Below are 22,399 nucleotides of genomic sequence, written 5' to 3' on the forward strand. Positions count from 1 at the left end.
CCTGGCCACGCCTCCACATACTATGTAGGAGCCGGAGGGGGGTCATGCCAGCTACCTCCTGGAAGCCATGCAGCACAGGGCAAACCCCTGACCCCACTCCCCGGCGGGAGCAGAGGGCCGGATTAAATGGTCTGATGGGCCGGATGTGGCCCTTGGGCCGTAGTTTGCCCAACCCTGGTCTAAACCCACCAGATAGTTATTTGACCTAGCTTAAGGAAAAGATTCAGACAGAAGCCATGTCATGGACTCACAGGCCCCGTGCTCACTGGGCTCCTTACAGCCCCTGGGAAAGACCTTCCATGTGGCAGCCCCCCCCCCACCCCGGTGAGGGTTGCACTCTCTCCCTAGGGTTCGGTCCTCTGGCCCCGCCACCACCTGGGACCTTTCCTCTGAGCTTCCTGCATGCCTGTCTCTCCCACTCAGGGCGTCCTCTTGCTCTGGACCCCTGGGGCCCCCACCCCCAGAGGGACCAAGGCCACCCTGATCTCTAGCCTGCAGTGAACCTCAGCCAGAGTAACAGAGGGTTTATTGAACATCTGGACCTAGCACAGGGATTCTCAGGGCCCTGGACCTAGCAACCCTCAGCCCAGTTCATCTAGGTCAATCCCACATCTGGGTGGCCTCAGGCTGCCCTCTGCTCCCAGTCCCGACACCCCCTCCTTCCAGCCCATCATCCTACAGCCTCTCCTCCCTCCTTTGTCTTCGGTCCCAAGCAGACAGGTCACCTGGCCCCTCTCTCTTCTGTCCTTTGTTCCCACACTGGCTGGAACTGGCTGGTCAGGTCACCTGGGTCCTCTCTCTTCAGCCCATTGTCCTCCCACTGGCCAGAACCGACTGGCTCCCAAGATGGGGTGGGCCTCCCAGTCACCAGTTGCTGGGGTCCCCAATCTCCAATCCATTGTCCAGGGTCCCAGCTGCTAGGTGAGGTCATACCCAGCCCTCTGCAACAACAAACACCCTCTGCACCACCAGGTTAAACATGCAGCACACTGGGGAAACTGAGATACACATAGTGTTCGTGCAAAACACTAAGAGAACCCCCCCAACTTCATCACAAGCGGGCACAAGGCTTGGAAACATGGTTACAGATAAAAGACAAATGTAAACTGCAGTCTGGCACCTATAGGAATTGACAAGGGCCTTCCCCGTCTACTAAGGGATGTCCAGTTCTGTCCCCAGCTGTTCAAAAATCATGAATCGGGCTCACCAAAAATCATGAGATTGGCTTTAAAATCAGGAGATTATGTAACAATAATAGATGTGGGGGTCTTTCGATTTGTCTTCCACTTTTTCTGCCTTTAGGGTGCGCTGGGGGCCCATTTTGAAGCTTTCGCCACAGCCACGAGGGTTAGAAACTTCCTTTTTCTTTAAGACCCAAGGCTGAAATCATCCCATATCCACTGACTCCAGGACCTGGGGCTTTAAGGAAGCCAACAATGATCATGAGTCTCGTGAGCATTGGCCACACTGGACCTCTCACCCACACACGAGAGCTGGGGTCCCCTTTTCAGGAGACCCTCGTCCCGGCCGAGTGTCACCTCCATAATGGACCCCCCTCCACATCTTCTCCCTTTCTCCTGGGACTTCTAGGTTCTAGCCCCACTCCGACTCTCTGGGTCACTTAGGCCCAAGCCCCCGCGGAGTGGAATAAACACCCCTGTGGTGCGTGTGGAGTTGGGGGGAGCATTTTAAGCACAGTCCCACCCAAACTGCTCCCCCCAGATTATGATCGACCCACATACACATTTTCTCAGACCCCTTAAGCTGGGGGGGAGGGGGACACAATACAAAACCCAGCAAGCACCGGGACAATCCGCCTGCAAAGGGGGGCGGCACGGGGGGGGCACAGCCCCTTCTCCGCGCCTGGACCCCCCCCGCAGGGGGCACATGCCTCGTGTTCATGACGCCAGCTGATCCCCCCCCCCCCAGCTTCCACCCCCGCCCCTGCGCCGCCCCCTCGCTCTGGAGAAGCCGCAGCTGCTGAGCGGCTCCGGAACCGGGCGGTCGCCGCGATCCAGCGCGATGGAGCCGGGCCGGCGGCCGGCGGAGCAGTGACCGGCCGGCGAGGAGCCCCGGGGGCCTGGACGGGGGGGGGCAGCGATGGCTGCTGCCTAGCGAGGGGCGGTGAGAGGGGTCGGCAGGCCCCAGCGCCGGGCAACGGGGCCAGCGACAGGCGCTGGGGAGGGGGGGATGTTCTAAGCCGGGCGGGGGGGCCTGGGGTTGTGAGATGGACAAATGCGTGTGTCGGGGCTCGATGGATGGGGGGGGTGTATGGCTGGACAGAGGGTGAGGGGCTGTGTAAAAGGGGTGTATGGGGATGGATGGACAGAGAGGGGGCGGGGCGGGGCTATATAAAAGGGGTGTATGGAGATGACTGGATGAATAGAGGGGGAGAGGTGGGGCTGTATAAAAGGGGTATATGGGGATGGATGGATAGAGAGGGTGTATATGGATGGATAGAGGGGGGAGGGGCTGTATAAAAGGGGTGTATGGAGATGACTGGATGAATAGAGGGGGAGGGGTGGGGCTGTATAAAAGGGGTATATGGGGATGGATGAATAGAGGGAGTGTATATGGATGGATGGGGGGAGGGGCTGTATAAAAGGGGTGTATGGGGATGGATGGATAGAAGAGGGTCTATATGGATTGACAGTGGGGAGGGGTGGGGATGTATAAAGGGGGGTGTATGGGGGGATGACTGGATGGCTGGAGGAGGGTGTGTGGAGATGGATGGATAGAGGAGGGTATGTGGGGCTGGATAGATAGAGGGAGGAGGGGGTGGGGCTGTATAAAAGGGATGTGTATATGGATGGATAGAGGGGGAGGGGTGGGGCTGTATAAAAGGGGTGTGTGGGGAAGGATGGGTAGAGGGGTGTATATGGATGGATAGAGGGGGGAGGAGGGCTGTATAAAAGGGGTGTGCAGGGATGACTGGATGACTGGAGGAGGGTATATGGAGATGGATGGATAGATAGATGGGTGTTTGTGGAGCTGGATGGATAGAGGGGGAGGGGGCTGTATAAAAGGGGTGTGTGGGGATGACTGGATGGCTGAAGGAGGGTGTATGGAGATGGATGGATAGATAGACGGGTGTTTGTGGGGCTGGATGGATAGAGGGAGGAGGGGGTGGGGCTGTATAAAGGGGTGTATGGGATACAGAGATTTACAGCCCCCAGCCTGGCACAGTCTCGGTGGAATCTGTAGCCGGTAACGGGTGCGATCGCTGGGCCCGGGAGCCAGGCACCTGGTGACTCAGAGCGAGGGGGCCTGTTGCTAGTGAACCAGGGCTGGTGGCGGCTGGATCCGCCCCTTGGCCCGGCTCAGGCAGGGGCGATGGGGCCGTGGCCCTGGCAGAGCTGTACAGGTGGGGGGCGGATCAGAGCCTGACTCTGCACTGAAACGGGGGGGCTTGGGAGATGTGATGCCAGTTGAGCACCTGGACAGTGGAGCTGGGGTTGGGGTCTGGATCGGTAGCAGGGACCAGTGTGGGGTTATCCACGGGGGCTGGGAATTGTGTGTGTGGGGGGGTTAATCTCTATTTATCTCCACCTGTGGCCAAGGCAGCCGAACTGGGGCATGAAATGGACAGGATTAGTGTGGGGGGGGTATTTGCCCCAGTATCAGCTACACACCCCTCCCGGGAGGTGGGGGGTCCTGACCATCTGGAAGAGAACTGGGGGAAGGGGGCTCTCAGTTCAATGTAACTGTGGGGGGGGAGGGGGGCTATAAATGCAGCAACACCCCTCCCCCATTCCCCAAAAGCATGGGGCAGAGAGCAAGAAGGTTGAGATGAATTCAGATTGTTGACTGCATATATAGTAGGGTCTAGCATCCGATCAAGGTCAGGGCCCCGTTGTGCCGGGCGCTGCACAGACCCCAGCTGAGATCAGGCCCCTGTTGTGCCAGATGCTGAACACTGAGAGACGGTCCCTGCCCCAAGGGGCTTACAATCTACATAGACACAGAGTGGGAGGGGAAACTGAGGCTCACGGGGGGCAATGAGATCACACAGCAGGTCAGAGGCAGAACAGGAAACAGAACCCAGGCGTCCTGAGTCCCAATCAGCCCCCAGACGTGGGTCCCTGCTAATGCTTTGTGCTCGCTGGGTGCAGACGGCTCCGGGCAAGGGGAACGGGTCACTCAGCAAGGGCTGTTGCCCTCTCTCGGGCGTGTGAGCTGGAGGTAGATTGTACAGGTCACACTGCTGCCTCTTCCGTGCTCTGTCCTCCTCCACCAGGACTACTTCCAACCTCCCAGCCAATCAGCACCTCTCAATCCAGCCCCTTCACCCAGACAGTGCCCATCTGTCCACCTCTGCCAGGACTACTTCCAGCCACCCCACCAATCAGCACTTCCCAATGCCGCCCCTTCACCTGTGTGCTGGCCACCTCTGCCGGGACTACTTCCAGCCTTTTACTTTTGGTACCTTTACCCTGCAGGTTGAGGGATATGTAAAATAGACCCACTCCTATTTACAAACGTTTCTTAGCTAGGGTTTCTAGAAATCGGGGGGGGGGGCAGCAGAGATCGCCCCAGGAGATGGGAGAAAGGCTGTGTGTCTGGAGCCCGCCCCCTCTCGCAAGAGTGTGTCTGGCCTCTGCCCCGTCTCGCATGAGTGTGTCTGGCACCTGTCCCATCTCGCACAAGTGTGTCTGGCGCCTGCCCCCTCTTGCACGAGTGTGTCTGGCCCCTGCCCCGTCTCGCACGAGCACATCTGGGACCTGCCACCTCTCGCACAATGCATGTGGCAGGGATCCGTTGTCTCTCGCATAGGTAGGATTCCCCATCTCTCGCACGGGCAGACGGGATCAGATAGTCCAACTGTCAACCCGTTTAACAGTTCTGTCCAGCCCCCGAACGCATCCACACCCCCAGTTCTACAACACGGCGTCCTCCAGATGGCGTGCCCTGGTACGTACGGTGCAGAGTGGAGGTGCCGCACAGAGGACGCCGCTTGATAGAGCCCGCATTTCGGTCTGTTGCCCATGGAGAAGCCACCCAGCTGGCACCCGGCCTGTGGCCCCGAATGAGGCCCAGAACCTACCGAGTCCAGTGGCCAGAAGCAATTTCGGCAGAGGTGTTTCCTGTCAGAAAAGGCCATTTTGTCACAATTGAAAGGTGGATTTCCACCTCCTTTTTGACAGAAAAATTTGGAAACTGATCAAAATGGAGCCAGTCCTTCTGCTGCGTACAATTCCTTATTCTCTTAAACTTTCACACGCCATTACACTCTGTTGTATACCTTTACATTATATATTCCCTTATACTCGGAGATTATATGATTTATTATTCTATTACCTTTATCTCATTATTCTACTATCTAGACTTTAGATTATGTTACATTGACAGAGCTATAATCTGAATAGAGAAAATACCATCTAATAGAAAAGCGTAATAGAACCTAAATACCGAAAAAATAATGGATTATATTATTATATGAGGATATTTCCTCCTGTTTAAATTGCAGCTCTATGCAAGTGCAAGAGAATCTAAACAGAGACAAAGAATCGATTGCACTTTGATATTCAATTCTATTTTCTCTGTTTAGATTCTATTATACAATTTCTCGTTCACCGCAGCAGATCTTGTATTGTGCTGTTTTACATTCCTCTCGCTTTGCCATCTCATGCTGAGATCTCGCCTAGCTCATGTTTTCTGTCCTGTTCGAAGGCTTCAAACGTATCAAAAGAGAGCGTCCGGCTGCTCCCGACCGTCCGGCGTTTTCCCGGAATTTCCATTCCACCAACATTCCAAAATCTCGACTCGTCGGCCCGTTTCGGGGCAATTTGTCGGTTTGTCCTGACGCCCCAAAGGAGCAGGGACAGGAGGCCGAGTGGCAGGATGGCAGCCAGATCAGGAGGCCTTGGGAGGCCGCAGCTGAGGGGCGGGCTGTGGGGGGCAGCCAGATCTCAGCCTGGAAGATGAATCGGGGGGGGGGGCAGTTTGCACCATGGGAGATGCTGCTTGGGGGAGGGACCTGGGGTCTCTATTTGCACCGTGCATGGGCAGGGGCTGTGTAGGGATGCAGTGACCGCTCTGCCTTTGGGTCTCCTTTGCCAGGTGCCCCCTCCCCACGGAGGGACCCCCTCTCTCCCACGCCCAGAGTGGGCATCATGGCTGGTGGGAAGCAGGAGCTGAAGAGAAGCGTTTCCATCATCCCCTGCTTTGTGTTCGTGGAGGTAAGGCATTGGGCCTGAGGAGGGTGGGGCTGGGCGCCAGGAAGCCTGGGTTCCCTCCCTGGCTATGGGAGGAGAGTGGGGTGTAGTGGTTAGAGAATAAGGGGCTGGGAGCCAGGATTCCTGGGTTCTGTTCCCCACTCAGCTCAGTGAGAGAATCCAAAATTAACAAATGTACCTTAAAATGGGGAACTGGCACTGCGAGCTTCCCTGTTCCCCACCCCCGGCCAGGGGACTCCAGAGCTGTGAGCTTCTCTGCAGCAGTGCCCAGCCTGGGGAGATGTGGGGACTCCAGCACTGCAAGTTCCCCACAGTAGTGCTCCAGGCCAGGGGTAAGGAAGGCAGTGCTGTGAGCTTCCCTGCCGCAGTGCCCTACCAACCCCCCTTCCTCATGCCCTACCACCAGCCCCTCCTGCCGTGAACCCTCCAGAGGCTAGACACAGGGGTTTTGCTGTGGAGGAGGGTCCTGTGTTAAACGGCAAGTGTGGGGGGAGATCATGCTGGGGGGGGCTAAACAACCCCCCTTCACCATCCAGCTCAGGAGCACGAAGTCGGCCCAGAGAGCCAGGGTCACGAACCAGGGAATTAAATTTTCCATTTGCCACATCATAAAACCCTGGCCCTGACTCTTTGAGATCACTGCCAGGGGCTGGGGGGGCCAAGGCAAATCCCCAGCCCCCACTCCCTTGCTTACAGGATCCTTCATCACTTCCTTCCTGTCCTAAACAGCCCCCATGCCCCACCCCAGAGGTGGCTGCATCTCAGCACTGAGCAAGAGGTCCCTGTATAAACAGCCCCTGCACCCCACCCCACCATGCTGCATGAGTGGGGGAGGCTGCAGCCTTGAAAAGGCACAGCATGGTGCTCCCTGGGGGGGGTTTGGATTTATTTGGGTGCTCCGGCTGGAAGAGGGGCAGGTGAGGGGGGTGGGGAAGCTCTGGAGGGAGGCGAGGGGGGGGAGCAGCCATCTGCCCCAGTTTGACTGAGGTGGGTGCCTCTGCCCTCGGCCATGATGTGATGCGGAGCTACAGCAGACACCCAAGCGTGAACGGGAGTGCACGAGGGAGCTTGCACGGAGCCTGGGGGGGGGAGGGAGAGGCGGGACGGATGGTTCCTGGGCTCCCCCCACTCCCACCCCGCGACTCTGCCTCCTCGCTCCTCTCCGCCTGGCGCTCAGTCCGGGCCGGGCTCGGGCCGGGGCCAGGCACTGAGCTGCCATGTTCTATTTCCAGCTGGTGATCATGGCGGGCACGGTGCTGCTGGCGTATCACTTCGAATACACCGACACCTTCCCCGTCCACATCCAGGGCTTCTTTTGCTACGACAGCACCTACGCCAAGCCCTACCCGGGGCCCGAGGACACCAGCCGCGCCCCACCCGTCCTGGTCTACTCCCTGGTCACCGCCGTGCCCACGGCCATGGTGAGGGGCACCCGGGCAGGGGCTGGCATGTGGGGCTGGGGGGGCGTGTACATTGCGGGCTGACGTGCGGGTATGGGAGGGCTGGGTGGTGCCCCGGGGTTCTGGTGGGGCTGGGATCTCAGAGGGATTGGGCCCATGAGTGTCACACCTGGGTTCTGACCCTCCAGACCCATGCCAACCCCTTGGGCTTTGGGGCAATGTGCCCCCCCCAAGCAGAGGCTGCTGTCAGGGCACCCACACACCAGCCGCCATGTGCCCAATTGGGGGCCAGTGACCAAGGGCCCCCCCTGCCACAGGGACCCGCTAGCACCTGCAGAGCATAGACTGGCGGGGGGGGACTGCTTGGGGTTCTCAGAGCCTCCTCCGGGGGGCCCTCAGACCCAGCTGAGGGGTCAGCATCATGGATCTGGGCCTGGGTTAGCAGGGACCAGATGTTGCTTTTGCATGGAGTGGGGTGGCGGCTGGGAAGTAGGACTGGTGGCTCCAGGGGATTGGTGGAGTGGAGGGGGGGCTGGGGTTTTTGGGGGGCCAGCAGGGGTGAGGCAGGGGAGTCATGTAGATCATCTGTGCAAAGGGAACAGGGAGCAGCTGGAGCCTGGTGCCCCCAGCCCGCACCCCCTATGCCAAGCTGGTAGCCTGAATGCGGCTGGTTCCACGTATGGCCAAGCCCCTGCCCCGCCCCCACTGACCAGCAGCTGGACACGGACAGCAGGGCCTCCCCCCGCCCCCCGGAGCACGGGATGGGACCTTGGGGCAGGAGTCAGATGGGGCTGAGCTGGGAGGCGGATCGCCCCCCCCAGTGCTCTGCTGGTGCCCCTCAGTTCCCACCCACAGCCCCATTTCCCCATTCTCTCTTTCTCTGTCTTTGCCCTCTGCCCACGACCCCCGCCCCTCCATCCCTGCCCTTCCCCACTCCCCCCTTCGTGGGAACTGAGGCAGGGTTTGAGAGAGACAGGCCACGGCTCCGTCCCCCGCTTTAGAAGCTGGGAGCTCCCAGCCCCCCTCCCTTCCCTCCACTCCCCCGCATCTGGGCTCCGTCCGCTCCAGTTGGCTAATCCTGGCTGCACTGTCTGCTCTGCCGGGGGACGGGGGGGAGGACGGGACCCAGGGAGGACTGGGGGGAGGGGCTAGAAGGGGACGTCAAGGATCCCCAACTCCTCCCTGCACAGATGAGGCTCCCTCACTTCTCCCCCACCCACTGCCCCAAGGATCCCCCAGCACCTGGAGCAGAGGGGCCAGCGTTGGGATCCAGGCAGGGGTCCCGATGGCAGCGGGGTGCCCCCTGGGGGCAGGACAGGGTATTGGGGGAGGGGAAGACTAATAGGGGGGCTCTTGGGCGCCCGATCCTGCACCCTGGGCTCAATTCTCAGTTACGGTGATGGCACTTTGTGCTTCTCAGGTGGGAGCTCCCCTGCCTGGTCCCAGGACCTCCAGGCTGGCCTAAGGCCCTGGCTTGGGGGGGCATAGCTGGAGCACACTGGGGTGTGCCTGCTCCCTGCCTCCCCACAGAGGCCTGTGCTGGGACAGAGCATGAGTTAGAGCAGCCCCGAGGCTGCCCTGGGGGCTGGTTCCTAGATCCCATCCTGCCCCCACGAGAAGTGGGAGAGAGCAGCCCCTGCACATGGGGCCCAGGGGAATTGGGCCTGAGATAGGGGGTGCTGATAGAGCCGCTAACTGGGATCCTACTCCCACCCCCAAGATCCTGGTCGGGGAATTGGCTGCATTTTTCTGCTGGCCACGGCGGCGTAAGGAGAAAACCATCATCTCTGGGGAGTGCTGCTACTTCATCCCGCTGCTGAGACGCATCGTCCGCTTCCTGGGTGAGTGGGGGGGCCCTCGCTCCCGACCCACAGCCCCCTGCTAGCCAGGCCCTGGGCTCCCCCAGCTCTGCCAGTACCCCTCACTCCCGACCCACAGCTCCCTGCTGGCCCAGTCCTGGGGTCCCCCCAGCTCTGCCGGTGCCCCTCACTCCCAACCCGCAGCCCCCTGCTCGCCTGCCCTGGGCTCCCCCCAGCTCTGCCGGTGCCCCTCACTCCCGACCCACAGCCCCCTGCTGGCCAGGCCCTGGGCTCCCCCCAGCTCTGCCAGTGCCCCTCGCTCCCGACCCATAGCCCCCTGCTCGCCTGCCCTGGGCTCCCCCCAGCTCTGCCGTTGCCCCTCGCTCCTGACCCATAGCCCCCTGCTCGCCTGCCCTGGGCTCCCCCCAGCTCTGCCGGTGCCCCTCACTCCCGACCCACAGCTCCCCATCTCTGCACTAATCACTCCCCTCCTCCCGCAGGTGTCTATTCCTTCGGCCTGTTCACCACCACCATCTTCGCGAATGCCGGGCAGGTCGTCACGGGGAACCAGACCCCCCACTTCCTCTCCGTGTGCCGTCCCAACTACACGGCGCTGGGGTGCCAGCTGCCTGGCCCCCAGTACATCACCGACCGGGGGGCCTGTGCTGGGAACCCCACCCTGGTCACTGCAGCCCGCAAAGCCTTCCCCTCCAAGGATGCTGCGCTCAGTGCCTACGCCGTGGTCTACACCGCCGTACGGGCTGGGGGGGCCGCGGTGTGGGGCAGGGAAGCTGGGACAGGCCAATGGGGCTGTGGGTCAGAGGGAGGGGAGGCCGTGGGGCTAGTCGGGGGGGTAGGGAGGTGGGGCAGAGGGGTTGAGGGGGCAGGGAGAGGGGACAGCGCAGGGGGCCATAGGGCAGGGAGAGGGGAGGCAGTGCGGGGGGGGCTATGGGCAGGGCAGCCCAAGGAAGGGGGAGGAAGGCAGGGAGTCTGCAGGCAGGGGGGTCCGGAGGGCAGAGCTTGGGGGGCTTCTGATGGCTCCTGCCCCCCCCACGCCATCTCTCTCCCCCCAGATGTACGTGACGCTGGTGCTGGAGGTGCGGGGCTCCCGGCTGGCCAAGCCCACGCTCTGCCTGGCGCTGGCCGGCCCGGCTGCCCTAGTGGGGGTGGTGCGGGTGGCCGAGCACCGAAACCACTGGGCTGATGTGCTGGCCGGATTCCTGACCGGGGCCGCCATCGCCGCCTTCCTGGTGAGCCCCCCGCGGCCCCCCACCTCCCCAGAGCGTCCCCAGCCCCCTCGGCTCTCCACAGCCCCGCCAGTCCCCAAGCTGCCCTCCCGAGCTCCCCCGCTGCACCCCCATCTCCCCCGAGCATCCCCAGCCCCCTCGGCTCTCCACAGCCCCCCCAAGCCCCCAACCGGCCCTCCCCCGAGCTCCCCCACGGCCCCCCACCTCCCCTGAGCACCCCCAGCCCCCTCGGCTCTCCACAGCCCCCCCAACTCCCAACCTGCCCCCCTGAGTTTCCCCGCAGCCCCCCACCTCCCCTGAGCACCTCCAGCCCCCTCAGCTCTCCACAGCCCCCTACCTGCCCCCCACTGCCCTCCACCTCTCCTGAGCGCCCCAGCCCCCTCGGCTCTCCACAGCCCCCCCAGCCCACAACCTGTCCCCCCCGAGCTCCCCCACAGCCCCCCACCTCCCCTGAGAGCCCTCAGCCCCTGCCACATGGCGCCCACCCCCACAGCTCTCCACAGCCCCCCCACCGCTCCCCACTTCCCCCAAGCCCCCAGCCCCTGCCACATGCCCCCCACAGCCCCCCTAGCCCCTATCCACCCCCATGGCTCCCCACCTCCCCTGAGCATCCCCAGCCTCCTCGGCTCTCCACAGCACCCCCAGCTCCCCATCTGCCCCCCGAGCTTCCCCGCAGCTCCCCACCTCCCCTGAGCACCCCCAGCCCCTGCCACATGGCACCCACCTCCATGCCTCCCCACAGCCCCCCACCGCCTCCCAAGCTCCCCACGGCCCCCCACCTCCCCCAAGCGCCCCCAGCCCCTGCCACATGGCCCCCACCCCAACAGCTCTCCACAGACTCCCACCTGCCCCCACACGCTGTGCTGCTCCCCATGCCCCCCGACACCCCCGGAGCCCACCCCCATATGGTTCCCACCCCCACAGCACTTCTCAATCTCCCACCTGGCCCCCCAAATCCCCCACAGCACCCCACCTCCCCTAAGTGCCCCCACCCACCACAGTTCTCCACAGCCCACCACCTGGCCCTTAAGCACCCTGCAGTTCCCCACCCCCTGCCACACAGCACCCACCTGCCCCCCATCCCTACCCCCAGGACACCCCACCAAACCACACAGCCCTCATCTCACCCCCAACTCCCACAGTCCTCAGAGCACAACCCCCAACCCGGGAGGCCTCTCAGCCGCACCCCGGACTTCCCCGATCGCACTCAGCCACCCGTCAGCTGGGGGGCGCCGAGCCACACCGCAAGGAGCGGGGAGGGGTGCCTAGGGGGGCCGGACCCTCCCTCACTCTGGGTCCCCATCCCCAGGTCACCTGCGTGGTCAATAACTTCCGGAGCAAGGCGCCCGCGGCCCAGAAACCGGCGCCGGCCGAGAGTCTGGCCAGCGTCCCTGGCGTGGGGCTGCCCTGCGTCGAGAGCCCCCTGGAAAAGTTCAGCGTAGCCCAGGTGAGGGGCAGGGCACCCGCAGCGAGCCACCTGGGAATGCGCCCAGCTCTGGGGAGCCACCAGCCAGCCCATCCCTGTCCCGCCGCAGGGCAGTGGGTGCATCCTCTGGGGCCGGGGGCTCTTTGTTCAGTCCCCCCCACCCCGCCCCGAGCCCCAGGAAAATGCAGGGTGCTGCAGGGCACAGGGGTGGGGGTTGGGGGGACTGCAGAATGGGGGTGTAGGATTGGGAGAGCAGGTGTGAGGGAGGGGGTCACGTGGCCCTGCTGCCATCCTCTCCCCCACCTCACACGCTGAACTGGGGTGGGGAGCTGGGGGGGGGCAGGTTCCCCTCGGGGTAGGATCAGGATGGGGAGAGGCAGTGGGGCCAGGACAGTGTGGCCTTAACCCCTGGCCCCCAGCGTGTGGGGCTGGGAACTTCATAACTCCCCTGATCCCCTCCCCCTTGAAACCCTCACCCATGGCCCCTCCCCCCACGACACCTCAACACCTCCACCTGACCCCCAGGTCATAAAGGGAGCGGGGTGGTGTCGGGGGGGGGATGCTTCACCAGGCATCTGGTCCCCAGCACCCATGGCAGCTGGCTCTAGGGTGGGGGTAGCTCTCACAGTCTTGGGGGAGGATGCTGAACTGGGCGGGGTCTGGCGGGGACATGCAGGAGGAGTGGGGCCCAATTGGGGGTGCGGGGGGGGGGGGAGTATAGACACCGAGTCCTGCATCCTGGGTTCCTTCTCTCCCCACACTTCCCCCTCCCATTCCCACCCTTTTCCATCTCAGGCTGCCCCCCAGAGATGAGCCCCAAGTCCCGTTCTCACCCCATAGGACCCTCAGTCCCCCTGTGAGGACTCTCCCCATTTGAACCCTGATGACCCCCCGGGTGTGAACCCCGCATCCAACAGTGTGAATGCCAGTGACCCCCTGATCCCCCCCATGTGAACCCCAAAGATCTCTTAACCCCCTCCAATTCCCTCACCCAGTGTGAGCAAGGAGCAAAGGCCTAACATTGTTTCCATCTCTCTGTCGTTTCTTCCCCCCCATTTCTCCCCTCCCCCCGCCTGACGCTGCTCTCCCTGGGGGGGGCCCTAGCGGGTCAGGGACCCCCCAGAAGAGCAGGATTTCTCCACTCTACTCACCCGAGGCCTGGAGAGGCAGCTAGCTCGCTCCCTCCGCATGGGGGGCCACGCTGGGGCGGCTCGGCCCTACGAGTAAGTGCCACCCCTCTACGCCCTGCTGGAGACCTGCCGAGGGAGCGCGCCCTCCCCCCACCCCAGGCAGGTGCAGCCCAGTGCCAGGGAGGGGGGAAGTGGGACAGGAGAGGGAGTGAATGGGGAGGGTGAATTATGGGATTGTGTTTTGGGAGGGCAAATTAATTTTGGGAGAATATGCAGATTTTGGGGGGGCGTGAAACACAAGTTTTGGGGGGAAAGGAGAGAAAATTGGGGGATTTGGAGGTGGAACAACCTACTAGCGCTGGCCAAACCAGATTGCAGAGGGGATAACAACCTATTAGCGCTGCCCGAGCCAGATTGCAGAGGGGATAACAACCTACTAGCGCTGCCCGAGCCACATTGCAGAGGGGATAACAACCTACCAGTGCTGCCCAAGCCTGATTGCAAAGGGGATAACAACCTACCAGCGCTGCCCAAGCCAGATTGCCGAGGGGATAACAACCTACCAGTGGTGCCTACTACCAGCATTGCTCCCTCAGCTGTATCACTAGAGGGCTGTACTCTGGGACCAAAAGTTGTGGATTCAATGTGGGGGGCTGTAACTTTTTCACGGGCTTTGGGGCCATGTTTAAAGCTCTGCCCCCCCCTTTCTCTCCCCTCTAGGATCACAGAGCTGTGCTCCCAGAAATCACCTGACCCCCAGCTGTGTCTCTTCCCCACCACCCCCGACGTGCTCATCCCCTCCCGCTCCGTCACCAGCGAGGTCTGACGGAGACACTGCCTCCTGGGGAGGGGAGGGGAGGTTGTGGCCCCCCAGAGCACCCCACCCAGGTCACCCCTCTGCCTATTGCTCCCCCTAACCAGCACCATCCCTTTAACCAATTCCTCCCTGGTTTGTTTGGGGTTTGTAATGACACACTTGTAAGGGTGGCGGGGGGGGGGGAATCTCACCCTCCTATTCTATAGGGCCCAGCTTTCTCCCTCCCCTCCCCCCTCCCTGAGGTGGGCCCAATCCTGCTGCTAGGGCAATAAGTGGAGTTTCAGTCCCCACCCATCCTGCAGCTGCTGAAGTTGGGGTGATAGGAACACAATTAGGGCCGCCCACTGAGAGCCCCAAAGGGCCCCCCAGCTGGGGGCTGCCTCCCCTCTATTCAGCCTGGATAGGTGGGAGATTGGACGGGGGGAAGTGGCGTGGTATGTCAGTCAGTTTGATCTTGGGGGGGGGGGGGCTGGGACAGAAGCTGACAAGGGGCAGTGCTGAGTGGGGGGCTGGGGGATCAATGGGGCCAGAGGGGGTGATGAAGGTCAGAGGGGGGTCAGGGGCCAGTGGAGGCCAGAGGAGGGTCGGGGGCTGGTTTCAAAGGCATCGGCAGAGCTAAAGACAAAAGGAAGAAACCAGCAAATTGGGAGCAATGTAGTGGTGCCGGGGGGGGGGGTTTGTTTGCAACAAATTCTGGACCCTGCTGAATCTGGATTGAGCAAAAGATCAGGGGAAGGGTAGGAGGGGGCACGGCCAGGTGGGGGGGTACATGTGAGGGGTGGGCGAGGGCATTGGGGGGGCAGGCGTGGGGGGGCTGCTTCTGTCTCTGGAGCCCATTCATCCTGGCTGCCCAGGGCCTGGACACCCCGACAGCCAGGACCCTTCTCCCTGGGGGTCCCAGGGTGCCCCCCAAAGCTGTTGGTGCCCAGAGAAGTGGGGGAGGGGGAATTCTGAGCCCTTTGTGGGCAGTTTAGCCTCACCCATCAATCACAGATTATCGCTGTCCAACCATAGGACTCAGATGGGGGAAGGGGAGGGGCTTGTCCAAGCTCCACCCATGGAATAAGCCCCACCCACAGGAGTTGCCCAGACCAGATGGGTGTTGGCGGGGGGCTTGGTGGGCCCCTGGGCCCCTGTCCTCCTTGCCTGGGGGGGAAGGACTAAGTGCTCCCCCACTCGTGGCACCAACAGAGCCGCGGCTGGTGGCTGATCCATGCCCCCCCTCTCCCCCAGGGCTGGAGTCGTTAACAACGTTGGTGTTTAAGTGATGGGCACCGAGCCAGGGCCGTTCACACCCCTGCGAGCGGCTGGGCCGGACTCGCCCCCGCCGGGGTTTCCCCGCCACTGTCGCACCTGGAGCCAGACTCGCTCCTATCCTCACAAGCCAGGAGTGCGAGGGGAGCCCCGGAGCGGGGGGGGAGGGGGGAGCTGCTGCATCGACACCCCAACCTCCAGGGGAATCAAACACATCCTGGACCCATTTCTTCCCCCTTGGGTCATCCGGCCAGGGCTGGGGAGTGTGCTGTGGAGAACCCCCCTGCTGGGATATGGGGGACAGGTGCCTGGGGTGGGGGTGCTTGGGGGGGTGGGGGAAGGTCTGATCCAAAGGTGTGTGGGGGGGTCAGGCAAAATCTAACATGTTTCCAAGAGGATTTAATAAAAATCACATTTGTAACAGACGCTGGTGGCCTGGAGAATCGTCAGTCATCAGCCCCCCAAGTCGCAGCCCCCCAGAACGAGTGTGTGAGGCTGCAAGTGGGGCGGGGGGCAGAGGTCAGAGCAAACAGTGCAATTGATGCCCCTCGTTCCCGACCCACAGCCCCCTGCTATCCCAGCCCTGGGCTCCCCCCAGCTCTGCCAGTGCCCCTCACTCCTGACCCACAAAGTGCTGCTAGCCCAGCCCTGGGCTTCCCCCTCCCCAGGCTTCCTGGCCAAGCTCCAGTGTCACCCCCTCCCAATGTGACGGATCAGCCATGTCAGCCGCATGAAACAGGTCGTGTAGTTGATGTGGGGGCCTCATAGCATCCCCCTCCCTTGCACCTCTAGGGTGGGACACTCTCCCCCAGTGACTCTCTCAAGCCCAGTTCATTGTCAGGGTGAACCCCCCCAAGGCCCAGTGTCCCATTCCCCACCCCCGAGCCAGCCAGACCCCTGCCCGGGGGCAGGATTGGAGCCCGCGCCCCCTAGAGGGGAAGGCCCCATGGTCTGGAATTCCCAGTGGCCTGTGTCCAGGGCAGTCCCTGCCCCACCCCGATGTCCCGGGGGCAAATCTCTCTTCCCCTGATGCAATGGTTTATTCTCCATTGCCATGGAAACACAATCACATGGGGCGGGGGGGGGAGGCGTATCCCAGGAGCATCTGGAGGCTTCGCAATAGCAAGAGAACAGCCCCTGCCCAACCCTCGTGGGGGTGGGGGTGGGAATGCCAGGAGCTGGGATGTTCAGCAGGAGTTGCAGGGGTAGATGGGCGGCTCCCCTGGGGGCAAGTTATTCCCTCCCTCCCTCCCTCCCCACTTGCGGGGCAGGGACCTTGCAGCTACTTTTGAAGGGTCCAGCTGGGATGCCGGGGTAGATGGGCCTGCAGAAGGGGCACCCGCCCCTCCGCAACACCCCCTTGTGGCTGAACGCAGCCTGCCTCAGTTTCCCTCCATAATGAAGGCCCATAAACAGCTCGGCAGAGGCAAAGCCAAGCCCTCCCATGGCCAGGATTTAAGGGCTCTTCCCGCAGAGCACCCATCCCAACATCGCTAGGCTGCCCCATTTGCCCAGTTTACCTAGCTCAGCCCCCCCACAACAGAGCTTGTCTAAGCCTTTGGTCAGGCCCAGGGGCTCCAACCTTAATTAACAGCCTTCCAGCTAACGAGGCCCAGGTGAGGCTGCGCTCCTGCCCTTCCATAGAGCCTGGCACTGGTGGGCTGGGCAGCCACCCCCAGGAAGGGCCAAGTACTATGCCAGGGCCCCCTGTAGCCAGCATATTAGCAGGGAGGAGATGGGAGCTGTAGCAGGCATGGGTAGAGTACGGACATGGGGGGCATACGGCTGAGTGTGGGTCCATGTGCACAGGATACATGGGGGGATGCAGAGGCATTAGCTATTCAGTCAATGCACTGCCCAGCCCCATGGGGCCTAGATCCAGCCCTGGGATGGGGCCCCTGCTGGGCACCCCGTCCCTCCACATCCCAGACTGGGACGAACCTTGGAGCCATTTAAAACTTTCCCTCCAGCTCACCAGCTGGCATCAAACCACTCAGGATTGGTTTGCGTTTGCCCTGTGAAAGGGCCCCTTGGCCAGGGGCTGGGGAGGGGGGGATGTGGAGATACCGCCTGACTCCAAAGTGGGGGCTGGTCTCACAAAAATTGGAAACCGGGGGCCGGGTACTCCTGCCAGCTGGAGAGGGGCCCCCAAACATCAGCATTGAGTGAGAATGTAATTGCACCTAGTGTAAGACCGGTTGTAAAGACTGGGGTTAGGGGATTATGGGCTAATGGTTAGAGCTGGGATGGGCTGGGAGCCAGGACTCGGAAGTTCTATTTCCAGCTATGGGAGGGGAGTGGGGGTCTAGTGGTTAGAGCGAGGGGGAATGGTGTGACAAAATGGGAATTCTTAATATTTTTTTATGAATATGGTGTGTGCCTCAGTTTCCCCTCCGTGCTGCCTGGTTAACTAGGTGGTGGAACAAGGGGGTTTATTCTTTGTAGCAATCCAGGTGTGATTGACGCCTGGCTGCCGGGGGCCCCATGCCCATGACAAACCTGGAAGACAATGGGCCAGACAGTTGGTGCCTCACATCTAACGCCCCAGGCCGCCCGCCCCCCCCCCACGGGAAGCCAGCGGGAGAACAAAGCGTGAAGGCGGGTGACCAGTGACCTGGTTAGCCCGGGAATGTGAGCAAACTTGCTGTAACTTTTCTGGTCTCTCGGCTAACCCAGCACCTACTCCGCTGGGTTCCCGACTCTAATAAACCCTATTTACACCGCTGGCTGGGAGTCACTCCAGGCTCAGGAAGTCGGGGGGCATGGCTCCCTTTGGGGTGAAAGCCTTCCCAGGGGTCCAACCCAGGTGGCCTTGCCCCAGCGAGCTCATGGCTTGACCCAGGGGTGCTGAGGGCAGGAGAGGTGCTTACCCCAGCGAGAGCGTGTGACCTTAGGGGAGTTAACCCTCGAAAGGGGTCTGGTCTGCCCAGGGACTGTTCCAGAGTCGTGTGGGAGCACTGGACCTGTGGCTCTGTGACAGCTGGGAGTCAGGATTTCCAGCTCTCAGAGGGGAGTGGTGTCTAGTGGTTAGAGTGTGGGTGGGGGGCGGGGGCTGGGAGCCAGGACTCCTGGGTTCTCTCCTCAGCACTGCCACAGATTGTCTGTGTGATCACTGGCACGTCACCCCGGTCTAGGGTGGGCAATGTTGGGTCCTGATAAAGGCTTGGGGTAGGCGTGGTAGCACCTGGGGAGGGGGGGCAGTTCCCTTCCTGGCTACTTCATTGGTATGCATCTCAGCAGCTGGGGTGTCTCAGCCCCCTGCGCCCTCTCCTCCTACCCCACACAGAGCAGGAGGGGAGTTAACACCTCATTGGGAAGCACCCGGGCAGCTCCCCCCTCTGGGAGTGACAGGCTCAGGCTCTCTGCAGACTCAGGCAAAGTCACTGTGTTGGTTACACCCAGGCAGCTCTCCCTCCCCATCGACGGGCTCAGGCTCTCTGCAGACTCCGTTATCGGACAGCCCGCCTCAGAACGCCTTTGTTACTATGGAAACGTCACTCGTTGCTCTACCTGTCTGTCAGTGCGTGGTTTGTCTGTCTGGGTTTAGCATCAGCTGGTGCCTTGGGCTTCATCTGAATGGCACAGGACAGCCGAAGGGGGCCGCGTACCTGTTTAGCTGGGTACGGCTATGGTGAGGTGCCCCGTGTGTTACTAACTTTTAAGTAAATTACAGTAGAGCTGAGCTCAGGGCCCCAGTTGTGCTGGGCGCTGCGAGGACCCTCAGTAAAAGACAGTCCTAAGAGCTCCTAATCCATATGGCTAAAGGGTGAGAGGGGAAACTGAGGCAGAGAGTGGGTCACCCAGCAGGCCAGTGATGGAACTAGGAATAGAACCCAGCTCTCCTTAATCCCAGGCTTTTGCTTTTCCCATGGGGAAACGGCCCCTGGCCTCCCACGTCTCCTGCATTGCCCCTTTAAGTACTGCACAAGAGTCTTGAAGCCGCCAGCACAGGGCGCGCTGGACCCTGGGCTCTGTAGCTGCTGCACATGGCGAGGCCTGGAGCTGAGGGTCAGGAGTCCTGGGTTCTGTGGTCCTGGCTCTGACCCTCATTATAGCCACACTCCCTCCCCCATGACTCAGTTTACCTCTCTGCAGCGATCCAAGGTGCTCTGAGCTCATTGGGGAGAAGGCACAGGGGCGGGGCACAGCGGTGTCACTGGCTGGGTGTATTTATGCCAAGCTCATCCCTGGGGAGGGGGGTCTGAACCCCTGAGACAGAACCAGTTGGGCCCAGCTCTCCCCCCAGGGCATGTCTGTGCCCAGGGAGCCCCAGCTCCTGGAGGCAGGTGGATCACAGCTCTGGCTGGAAACAAGAGAGAGGCTTCCTGCCCTCAGGGCCTGAGTCTGCAGTGAGCCTGAGCCCCTTGCTGTGGGAGGGGGAGTTTCTCCCTCCCTTCAACAATGTCCCCCATTAGCTGGGGGTAGGTGGCTGGGGCAGGCCAGGATCCAGTCCCACAGTTAGTGTGGGGGGTGGGTGGGTGCTCTTCTGATGAGACTGGCACCAGTGTTTCATGTTGGGGAGCTGGGGGATTGGGGAGGCTGAAGGGGGCAGTGAAGTTGGGGGGGAAGCTGGATGAGGGGCCTGATGGAGCCAAGGGTGAAACCTACAAGAAGAGCAGGAGTCGGGGCTGCAAGGGAGCCTGGGTAAGTGGTTGGGGGGGGTATCACACAGGCCTGTGTCAGTCATTTCACCTGTCCCCTTCCCCCCACCCCCCAGTGCCAGGTCTGGAGTTGAGTGATGGGGCTGGGGCAGGGATCTCAGCTCCCTGCAGGGCTCAGGGGACCCTGAGAGTTGCCCCAGACCCTGACCCCAGGGGCACTGAGACAGCCCTGTGTGGGGGCAGGAGGCGCTCGGGCTCTGCATGAGCTGGTTTGCCCTCAGCTGGGCCTCTGGCAGAGACAGCGCCGGGCACCAGGGCCGTGCCATGGTGGGGGAGGGGGGGAGTGAGCCATCTCTGGGCATGGGGCTGTGGGGGAGGGGTGAGTCAATGCTAGGCACCACGGGGGCTGGGGGGTTGAGCCAGCACTGGGCACAGGGCTGTGGGGGCGGGGTGAGCCAGTGGTAGGACTAGGGCTGTATGGGGGGGGCATGAGCCAGCACAGGGCACCAGGTCCATGCTGGGTGGGGGTGGAGGGGCTTGAGCCAGTTCTGGGCACAGGGCTGTGGGTGGGGGGGAGCCAGTGGTGGGACTAGGGCTATATGAGGGGGCATGAGCCAGCACAGGGCACCAGGACTATGCTGGGGGGGGGGGGGGCTTGAGCCAGCTCTAGGCACAGGGCTGGAGGGGAGCCAGTGGTGGGCACCAGCGCAAACCCAGTTGGGGCTGAGCAGACTCTGTGCTAGGCCCAGGGCTGCCCACAGTGGGAGGCTGGAAATCCAGCTGGTGCCTCCCCCCCCTTGTCCGCAGAGCCCAGGACCCGCCCTGCAGCCGGAGGCCCCAGTGAGGCATCGGTACCGGACCCGGGCCTGGCTCTGGGGGCGGGGTGGGTCTGTCTGTCGGACACAGGCGTGTCGCTCCCCCCCACCTCACTCTCTTTGTACCCCACACTGCTCCTAGCCCCTCCCAACCGCCCCTCCCATCCCCCTGGTCCAGCCACGCAGGGGCCTCGCACTCACACTGGCGGGGGGGCAGTTTCCCAAGAGGGGCGGGGCTCTCCCCAGCTACCCACCTTCCCCCCGCCAGAGTCTCCGCTCCCCCTCCCGGCCCCTCTCTCCGGCCCCCCCTCCCCGCTCCCTCCCCCCCCAGATATCGGGGCGTCGCCTCCTTTACAACCACGATCCCCCCCCCCCGCTCAGTCCCACCCCATTCGCGTGACTGTCACCCGCGGGCAGGCCCCACTCCATGCCGGGGCTTTGCCCCTCCCCGCCCCGGGCAGGCAGCGGGCACCCTGCCCCCCCAGCCAGGCGGGCCGCGATTCTCCCAGCCAGGGGCACAGGGCGTGGCATCCCCTGGGCTGCTGCGGGTCCTGCGCTCGCCATACGGATCCTCCCCCCCCCAGCTGGGGGGTGTCACCCCACATCGCGTGACCCCTCCGCTCCTGGGGGGGGGGCGGCTGGCTGCAGTGACGGCGGGGGGAAGGAGGGACAAATCCAGCTCCTGGCTCGCCTCCTTTCTTTTCCCAGGCATGTTTACAGCATGGAGCTGGGGTGGGGGGTTGCTTTTTCCGGAGCCATGGAGGTTTCTGGACGGGGGGGGCGATCCGGGGATGGGGGCAGAGAGGGAATGGGGGGGCGTGATTTTAAAGACACATCCGGCTGGAATTCCACAAGAAATCCGGGGATTTCCTCTGCCGAGAGAAAAGATCGAGAAGGAGCTGGGCAGAGGACGGACAGACAGACAGGAGACGAGCCCCCGAGCCCCCGCTCCGCGCTGCCTCCCCTCCTTGGGAGCTGCCGGACAAAAGAGGGGTGAGTCCCGGGCTCTCGGGTCGCGCCTTTGCCCCCCGGGAGCCTTTGCAGCCTTTTGCTATTTCTTTGCATGGCCAGGACTGGATCCGTTTGCTGGTGCGTGAGTGTGTGTTAGTGTCAGTGTGTGTGTTAGTGAGCGCGAGTGTGTTAGTGTCAGTCATTGTGTGTGTGTGTGTGTGTGCGTGTCAGTGTATGTGTTAGTGTGTGTGTGAGAGTCCCCCAAGGTGGGGCAACATGCTAAAAAAAACCCAATGGGTTTTTTCCACCCCCCACCCTTCATTCCATTCTGCCCCATCCTTTCCCAGGGCCAGAGCCCCATTTCCCCTCCCTCCCAGCCCCCTCCTCTGCTCTCACTTCCCCAGCCCCTCGGGGCAGCTCCTCTTCCCACCCCAGCGTCTCCAGCCCACACTTCTACTCCCGCGGGTGGGGACCAGCCTGACTCCAGTGTCATTTTCCTAACCCGCCAGCACCGGTTTGTGGGCTCTTCCCCAGCCAGGCACACGGAATGAAGATGAAGCCCCGGGGTTATTTTCTGGTTGGGGCGCCCGCTCTGGTCCTTTTTTGTGGGTGTTTTCTTTTCCAAAGCATCTCCGGGAATGTTCCCCCCCGCATCTCTGGCAAAAGCCCCCTCCCCTTGTGTTTTCACATTCAGTTACTGTCTCCCACTGCTGCGCCCTTTCTCTGCTTTGTAGCTTTTCTCCCTGATTCCTGGGTGGGTGTTTTCTTTTTTTTTCTTTTTTA

General features: G+C 62.1%; 1 protein-coding gene and 1 long non-coding RNA gene across 4 annotated transcripts in view; one reads left to right on the forward strand and one right to left on the reverse strand.

The window, feature by feature from the left end:
- LOC122458387 overlaps window positions 1-22,399 on the reverse strand; it is a 493,263-nt gene that overhangs the window by 5,288 nt on the left and 465,576 nt on the right. Inside the window, exon 5 of the long non-coding RNA XR_006278418.1 lies at window positions 11,480-11,485. This is a non-coding gene — a long non-coding RNA (uncharacterized LOC122458387). The remainder of the gene's footprint in view (window positions 1-11,479; window positions 11,486-22,399) is intronic.
- PLPPR2 (phospholipid phosphatase related 2) lies at window positions 1,945-15,562 on the forward strand. Of its 3 annotated transcripts, XM_038378057.2 has the most exons (10): window positions 1,945-2,124; window positions 6,061-6,179; window positions 7,409-7,597; window positions 9,297-9,417; window positions 9,876-10,129; window positions 10,449-10,625; window positions 11,932-12,069; window positions 13,153-13,271; window positions 13,899-13,998; window positions 15,229-15,562. In XM_038378057.2, the coding sequence occupies exons 2-10, from the start codon at window positions 6,114-6,116 to the stop codon at window positions 15,241-15,243; spliced, it is 1,179 nt and encodes a 392-aa protein (XP_038233985.1). In that variant the 5' UTR covers window positions 1,945-2,124; window positions 6,061-6,113; the 3' UTR covers window positions 15,244-15,562. The 3 variants fall into 3 exon arrangements, 1 of the variants encoding a protein (XP_038233985.1); XR_006278415.1 differs by lacking the exons at window positions 1,945-2,124; window positions 15,229-15,562 and having other exon boundaries at window positions 4,031-6,179; window positions 13,153-13,341; XR_005289654.2 differs by lacking the exons at window positions 1,945-2,124; window positions 15,229-15,562 and having other exon boundaries at window positions 4,031-6,179; window positions 13,153-13,337.

This window comes from Dermochelys coriacea, chromosome 20 (genome assembly GCF_009764565.3).
Source record: "Dermochelys coriacea isolate rDerCor1 chromosome 20, rDerCor1.pri.v4, whole genome shotgun sequence".
Taxonomy (NCBI): domain Eukaryota; kingdom Metazoa; phylum Chordata; order Testudines; family Dermochelyidae; genus Dermochelys; species Dermochelys coriacea.